This window comes from Morone saxatilis, unplaced genomic scaffold (assembly GCF_004916995.1).
Source record: "Morone saxatilis isolate NCDOM2014 unplaced genomic scaffold, NCSU_SB_2.0 Contig19, whole genome shotgun sequence".
Lineage (NCBI taxonomy): Eukaryota > Metazoa > Chordata > Actinopteri > Moronidae > Morone > Morone saxatilis.
In genome coordinates, this window is record NW_023339751.1 from 2,751,729 (window position 1) to 2,759,873 (window position 8,145).

At 40.0% G+C, this 8,145-nt stretch overlaps 1 protein-coding gene across 1 annotated transcript in view; it reads left to right on the forward strand.

Annotated features, from left to right (window-relative positions):
- The window catches only part of LOC118329548 (gamma-aminobutyric acid receptor subunit pi), a 35,433-nt gene extending 29,598 nt beyond the window's left edge, over positions 1 to 5,835 (forward strand). Inside the window, exons 10-13 of the mRNA XM_035663771.1 lie at positions 2,466 to 2,603; positions 2,804 to 2,956; positions 3,854 to 4,044; positions 4,262 to 5,835. Coding sequence (XP_035519664.1) covers positions 2,466 to 2,603; positions 2,804 to 2,956; positions 3,854 to 4,044; positions 4,262 to 4,627 — 848 coding nt within the window. The 3' untranslated portion in view covers positions 4,628 to 5,835. The remainder of the gene's footprint in view (positions 1 to 2,465; positions 2,604 to 2,803; positions 2,957 to 3,853; positions 4,045 to 4,261) is intronic.
- Positions 5,836 to 8,145: the final 2,310 nt, after the last annotated feature.

The window sequence follows — 8,145 nt, forward strand, 5'->3', positions numbered from 1 at the left end:
ACGTGGTGGCAGCATGTTCATAATTAAAGCAAATTGTTATTAAGATTAAATAACATGACAAGATGGATTTTTTGGCTGTGCAAGATGGAAGGAAGAAAAAGTGGGGGCCCCCTCCTCTCTCAGCCTCCCTCGCTCATCTGCCTCCTTTGCTTTCCAGCTTGCTTTTGCTTCATGCTATTAAATGACAGCCAGCCCGGCTAAGCTAAGTCTGATCCCTGCCAGAAGCCCACCAGGACCTCAGTGCCAAATAAAACATTTAACGGCAGCTCCAGTCCCACTTAGCAGACAAAAAGACATCTGGAGGTTAAAGTTAGGTAACAGAGAGGATGATGGATCCTTCCTCCGCTGCTTCAATAATTCCAGGCTAAATATCTAAATTTTTTTCTCTCTGTCTGCCTCTCTCTTCCACCCTCTCTTGCAATCTCTCGCTCTCAACCTGCTACTCTATCTCTGCTGTTTTCTTCTCTGTTTCTCTCTCGCTCTCCTTTCCTCCTCTCCTTCAGACTCTATCTCCCTCTTGCTCTGTCTCTCCGTCTCTTTATGAAGATGTATATTCAAGGATTTATTTCTTTTAATGCAGTGCCAAAAGTGGATCCTCTGCACAGGAGGAAGGTTTAAAGAGAGCGTCGTTGTGAGAGGGTGCGGGGCGTTTGGGTCGGGATTGTGGTGAAATATTTAGTGTGTTCTGACAGCAGAGAGAGTGAGAAGATAGTCGCAGTCTTTTGTGATCTTTTGCTTGAATTTTACTTTTGGTTGTGGCTCTTTGATTGTGGATGTGGCTACTTGTTTTCAAGGGGCCACAGGGCACTGGAAGGTTGAATGTACCCCCTTTGGTACTCTTTCCAAGCTATTGCACAGCATGTCACTATCCATTTGTGTAATGTCAGGGCTCTAGGTCAGGAAAATAATGAGTTCTTCTTGTAAGATAATTACAATGAGAGAGAAAACAGTGAATTTACAGGACCTTTCAGCATCAAAGTCACCTCTGTCCTTCATTAGGGGACTTTGCTCACAGCATCATGGCTCACCCTGGTCAATAATACATGACTCTATATGGGTTTAAATGGGGATAGCAACAGCAAATTAATGAACATTTCATTTGCACTAGAGGAAAGAAGAGTCTATCTCAGCTTCAGCCAACTGCACTTCCTCTTACTTTTCTTATTCTCTTGCTCCCTCTGCAGATAAATTAGGAAAATACACCTAAGAGCTTCAGCCTTTTTAATCACCTTTTTGTCCTCAACACATTTGATAATGAGAGCCACACCAGTTCTTATTAAGTGATATTATTCTAGTTGCACAGTACTATGAAAAGCACTACCAGACTTAGCCTTGGTGTCTTTGGCCATATTCATTTTGTACGCCGTCTTATTCCAAGTTTTATTTGGGTTATCAAGGCTCTCTAGGGCCCAGTGCAATATGCATGATTAGTCTGTTCTGGTATGAGGCAATAGTTAAGCTCTTCATCAAGACTTTTTTGCTACCCTTATAAAAAAGTGAGCGAACTCCATAAATGCATTCCCATTAGTAATTCCTCTCTGTCGCACTGTGTTAGAGTGAATAATGGAAGAATATTGTGTTTCCACTCTGACCATAATTACATACATGAAACATTAACGTTGTATTTTAAAGTCGAAATGTTGTAGTTACATACTATGTCAAATTCATGTGTTGTTTTAACGTCAGATATAGTGGAGTGCTGAACTGTGTAGACCTTACCCATTTGCTTCTCAGGGGGTGACTTGACGTCTTAAACATGCTTTTCAAAGGTGTGTTTTTTACATTCCCTTTGGTTCTTGCCAAATGTTTCTCTTGTGCTGATATTTAACATCAGAGGGAATTTACCACCCACTATGGGTTGCAATCCCAAACAACTGAACCATAAGAGGATCAGACATTAGCATAGCTTCAGCAAATTAAGATTTCAAGCTGTTCCCTCCATAGGAACTTTTGGGTTTAGTAAAGTTCTAATGTACCATTTCTATATAATCATCATCATCACCACCATCATCATCATCATCACGATAAGTAAGAATTTGAGGAGCTTTAATAGGCTAATATGTAATGTGCTTGTCATATTTTCACCTGCATAAGCACTGAAACTCTTCCAGGAGAAGAAAATATAACTGTATTGTTTTATCTACAACAATAACATATCGTCATCTTATAAAGTTTTATAGTGAACATCAATGAGTAAAGTGAATGACTATGGCACATATCTGACTGTAACTGCTCCACTATGTTCAGGTAGCTACTAACTTCTACTGTTAGGTGCTAGGTAGGTAGTGTACTGATTGCCTTTGCATAGAGCTGAGCGGAACTAAAGACTTGGGTGATAATTCTCTGTGGTCGAGCAACACATTTCATATTACATACTTGTTTGATTCATTGTTAATATAAAAATATGGATTAATGCAGCTTTAATCTATTTTTCTGTAAGAAAGTGATGTTCATCTCTTTTACAGGGGGTTACAACGTCAATGATGTCATGTTCTACTGGACCAGAGGAAATGAGTCTGTCAGTGGTTTAGACACTCTACAGCTGGCTCAGTACACAGTGGAGGACCATTACACATCTGTCTCAGAGGCCGTTTATGAAACTGGTAACACTGACCATAAAAATCACTTAATGTTACTGCCAGGTCTTCAATCTGCATACAAATAACACGACTGGACTGAATGTTTCAACAGCAGTGTGGCATTGTTAAATATTGTAAAGTTAAAGTCCTTATATGTAGGATTTGTGATTGGCACCACATGTGTTCTCAAGTACACTGACAGCCTTTTGTCCCTTTTCCCAAAGGCAATTACCCAAAGCTGGTCTTCCACTTTGAGCTGAAGAGGAGCATTCTCTACTTCATCCTAGAGACTTACGTTCCCTCCAGCCTGCTTGTTGTCCTCTCATGGGTTTCCTTCTGGATCTCCCTGTCCTCTGTTCCAGCACGTATCTGTATAGGTATGTGGGCAACGCAGTCTTTTTTTTCCCCACTCAAATGTGAAAATGTGAGCAATTTTCATTTACTTTTACATTGTACCAGGCCTAGTCTAGGTCATGGGGCATTATTGTAGGTATATTGTTATGAGATAAAGATTTCAATGTATTTCAGTCATCAGTAGATATAAGATGTACACAAAAATAAGAGACTCTCCTTTAGTTAGCACAATTGTTGATTTGGGTTTGATTTTAGAGGGCTGGGGGTTGAAGAGAGCATCTGTGACACTGGTGTTATCTTGTTGAAACATCCAAACATAAGTGTTGTGTTGAATTAGATCCACAACCACTGCAGGAGGCTTTGAGAACACTAAGTGTGTATGTGCAGATGATCTCTGCTGCCTGTTTCTTGTGTTGCTGATCTTTTTCTTTATATTATCGTCTATCACTAAATTTGAACCTTTGTCTCATATGTAAGGATACAGGGCATATGAGATTAATTAATTATGAGAAAATCCAGACCGTATTATTTTCTTGTACAACAGCTAGCGATATGCTTCTTTTTTTTCACCCCAGACAAACTCTGAAATAATTAACTTCAATACGTGACATGCTGCCAACAATATTGTTATGCAGTTGTTGTTTGACTAATACAGTGTATTGGTGCTCACCTTGAAATTGCATCAGTCCACTTTCTGTCTGCCTTTTTTCCTCTTTCTCTTTTTCCCTGCAGTGGGCCTGTCCTTTAAAAACTAGTGAAAAGAACGGAGTCAAAAACAGCACAGATAGAAATCCCTCAAAGCAAAACCGTTCTAACTTTGGCAGAAAATTGTGTGTTCATGTAGCGTTCCATATGAAGCTGGGGTTTATGGGGTTGATCAAACAATCTGTAGTTGACTGGTGTTGTTTTTTTTGTGCCAGGAGTGACCACAGTGCTGACCATGACCACTCTGATGATGGGAGCCCGGACGTCACTGCCCAATGCCAACTGCTTCATTAAGGCCATTGATGTTTACTTGGGAATCTGCTTCAGCTTTATCTTTGGAGCGCTCATTGAGTATGCCGTGGCTCACTTCTGCACCCTCACTCACGCCGATGCGCACATGCTGATGGTGAGACCCCCCTGGATACACTGTCTTATTGTCCGTTGTTGTGGTTATTGTAGTCATTGTCCTCATGATGGTGGTCATTGTCATCGTCGTCATCATCAACATGTCATCATGAGCACTTGGGGGTGAGTTGAAGTGCTACGTGCTCTCAGATTCTGTTGTGTCATGAATTTGTTTCCATCCAAAACTCATTCTTCCTCTGGCTCCCGCTCTCCTGCAGTACACCCACCACATGCACGAGTTTGATGACGAAATGAACGGCATCGTCACCACCATCTCCAGTCATGCTAACAGGGTCAAGAGACGCAAGGAGCCTGCAGCAACTCCTGCCCCAGCTCCCACCTCCCTAGAACTCACTGTCAACCCGTCCAGCCCCTCAGGCAGTGAGCCTAAGCCCGAGGCGTCGCCTCCGGAGCCCACCAACCGGTGCCTCACTGTTCTGGCCACCATTCGCAAAGTGCTCAGCTACATATATTGCTGTCACGTGGAGAACCCCCACCACATAGACAACTACTCCAGAGTCACCTTCCCCCTCTCTTTTGTCATGGTTAACCTGCTCTACTGGACATATTATCTGTACTTTTAGCATTCGCTTGAGTGCAGCATGTGTCCCAGAGAGTGCAAGACAGAGAGTGTATGTAGACAAAAGGTGTACTTTACCGTATGTATGTACAGTAAGTGTTATTTAGGTGTGTTTTGAGATGAGTGTGGAAAATTTCTACATTTGGATTCATAAGCATTGTAGCATACTCATATAGGGTTGATTTTGGGGAAAAGTAATGCTTATGATTACAGCTCCATTTTTAAATATCAATGTGTAGTTGATTTGAGTCGCTTTAAATTTTATGCAGCTGTTTTTGTTAAAAACACGCCCACCTCAGAGCACCTTGTTTGCTGAGTGGTTACAGTGCACGCCACATAGCTGCAGCATTGCCAGACTGATTCCATCCTTTGACCTTTGTTGCATGTCTCTCTCCCCCCATTTCCTGTTTGCCTTAGTCACTGCCCAATGAAGACACAAAAACAAAACAGGTCCACCTGACACTGACTAAGATGAGATTTGATCAATTATAATACACCTTGAGATGAAAAGTACATTGCTTACAAAGAAAAAATTGAGCAGTCTGAATACTTTTCGCTGTAGTATATTCATTTTAAGTGCATCACCATACAGGCTGTTACTGTCTGACACGGAGAAGATGGAGCTGTAATTTAAGGCTTTATAGCAGAATTTGCTAGCGTTGCTGAGGGAGAGCAAATGCCCGTTCCACTTTGATATCTGTTGTGATGGATTGATCATTGACACTTTACAACTTCATTTTCCATTTCTACCCGCAGGTACAACATTTAGAGGGAAATAGAAAAATAATGGATATGAGAAGAGGGATGAAAAAGAGAGATGGGCGAGCTGAAAAAATAACTCAACAAGGAGGGTGTGTTAAAAACTATAAAGTTTTCCAAGGGCGGTCACGTCCCCTCGCTGTTGAAATCTCTCTTCTGTGTCCTTGTGTGAGTTATTTTTAATTCACTGAGCAGCGCCGTCTCTCTATGCCTGCATTTATTTCTTTCATTGACACTATCAATGTAGTGGCCTTTGATTCCTTCAGTTGTATTCTGGAAATCTAGCCACAATGAATCGTATTATGGCACTAGTCATCACACAAATCTGTTCTGCAATTTCAAGGCAACAAGGCAGCCTGTGGAACACTATTAAACTACAAATTGTACACATTTTTATTTTAGAAGTTATATGGCATACATGCATTTTGTAATAAATAATCACGATTGAATAGAGTGAAATATGTATAACAATATAATAACTGATAAAATATGAATTATAAAATTGTATTTCATTACTTTTAGCAGGGCTCACCAACTGCAATTTTGTCCAGCTAGCTGCAAAATGTATTCACAGTCAGCCAACAGGCTGCTGCTGCAAAGACATAGTGGCTAACCTCTTCTTTAATTTGGTTAAACAAGGCTATATAATGCTACCTACCTAACCAGATTTACATGTTTCTTAGAGAAAGACACACAGTCCAGTAAAGAGCAAAAAGTTTCTTTCTTTCTTTCTTTCTTTCTTTCTTTCTTTCTTTCTTTCTTTCTTACATACTAGCTAACTAGCAAGCTGGCAACAAAACTCTGGCTGGCAGTTGTGAGCCTACAATGTGAGACGTGACTGGAACTGTTGGAACTGGAATGACAAATTAGTTTTTTTTTTTCACTTTACTTACTTTACTCTATTTAATTATCTGATTATTTATTTAATTACGTTCAGTTTATTTATTTAATATTGTACACTTTGGGTCTCCATACTAACTGCGTGAGTATAATGCAATATAATGGTGTGGAGGATAGCAACACCTAAAGAGATAGGTATGAAATAATTCTTCTTTCTAAGCTACTGGTAGTGTTTCTCACTATGCTTTTGAAATACATAAAGCAGTAGTCAAACCTAGATGTGTTAGACATTGTAGACTGATTTGAATACAAATGAAATGGCCAAACTATTTCAATAGGATGTCATCATCTGGGTATTATCCGAATGGAAAAAATCTCTTGGATAGGCTACGCAAGAGGTATCACTTCTCCCCACAGTGTTTTTTTTGGCTGTTGTCATCTTCCGCTGTGTTTCAGTTCAGGTTATACAGTATGTTTGTTATCAGTGATGTTAACCAATGAACCAAAGATTCCAGTTTGATTTTGCTCTTCCTGGTTTCCCTTTAGTTCCTTAACTAGGAGATATTAAGTGCATTTTCAAATGGTAATATTATGTTTGTTAATCATAGGATAATTCTGAAACAGCATGCAGTCAATGAGCAGATGAACATGACACATTTCAGATAGAAAACAGGATTCAGTTCAACAACAGAGATGCATGTTTATTAATTGCTGTATTCAATATTGCTGTGACATACTCTGTCATTACATTCCATTTTTAAGAACTACCATTCGATGTGTATTGAACAATACGGCAAGCTAAATTGTCAATATCTATCTATATTTAATTGCCTTTTAAACTGTTTATGTTCATATTTTAGCTGCGCTGCCTCTCATGTTTTACTCTATTTTTGAATATGTCATCAGCTACCAAGCTGTTTGATTCCTCTCCTTGCCTGATGATAATAGAAAAGTAGGACTTACTTTTGTTTCCGGTCTTCCTGCATGGTTATCTACTGTAACTTTTGTTTCTTCTGCTTTGCTTAATTTTGTTTTGGTTTAATATGATGGAGAAGAGTCATCATACAATGCTCAGCTGAGGCTATTGAAAGGATGAGACCTGCATTTTCATTGTTAATGATGCAACTTTGATTTGGGGTCTCATCTGGGTCCAGAAGTGAAGATGTTCAACCTTCTGTTCTAATTTTCAGTTATTTGAACCTTACTCTTTGAAAGGATGAGTGATCAGTGACAGTGTTCGTCTGCCTCCGACTGAGCTGCTCCGTGGACGTCAGTGACTGCTGACCCACTGAGAAGGTTAATGTGATAAAACGCGGACTGTCAGGTTTTATACAATATAGCACCACAGTTGTAGTTTTGATAGTTATCTTCTCAGTGTATAGTACAAGAAATGAATGCCAATATGGAGCCAAAGAACCACAACAGCAACCACTCAAGCTTTCCCGTCAGCGTGGATGCAAAATAGAACATTTTGTCACCCAGTGATGAAGTCAAACCTTACACATGGTTCAAGAGTATCAACTGTCCTATGGCTCCATGGTTGCAACTACATTATGAGTGCTGGGTTGCTGTGAATGGACAGCATTTTGGATAGTTACAAATATCCAAGGAAGGTGAGAATACATTGCAGAAACAAAGGTATGAAGCAGAACATTCTAGGCATTGCCAGGACGTATTTGGAGCAAATTTTCAGCAACATTGGGCAACAGAAAGATGGAAAATGGCTACCGTTGGACTGCCCTTTCTTTCCTGTGGTGGGACATGTCAAATAATGCCTCACGTGACGTTGGCTGACGTTGGCTACCACCCTCACAGCTCCTAGGACATCTTCATGTGAATTGTATTTATATACTGTAGTACCACGTTAATATAGGCATCAGATTGCTTAACCTGTAAATAACTAGTCACCCTATGCATGTTTAT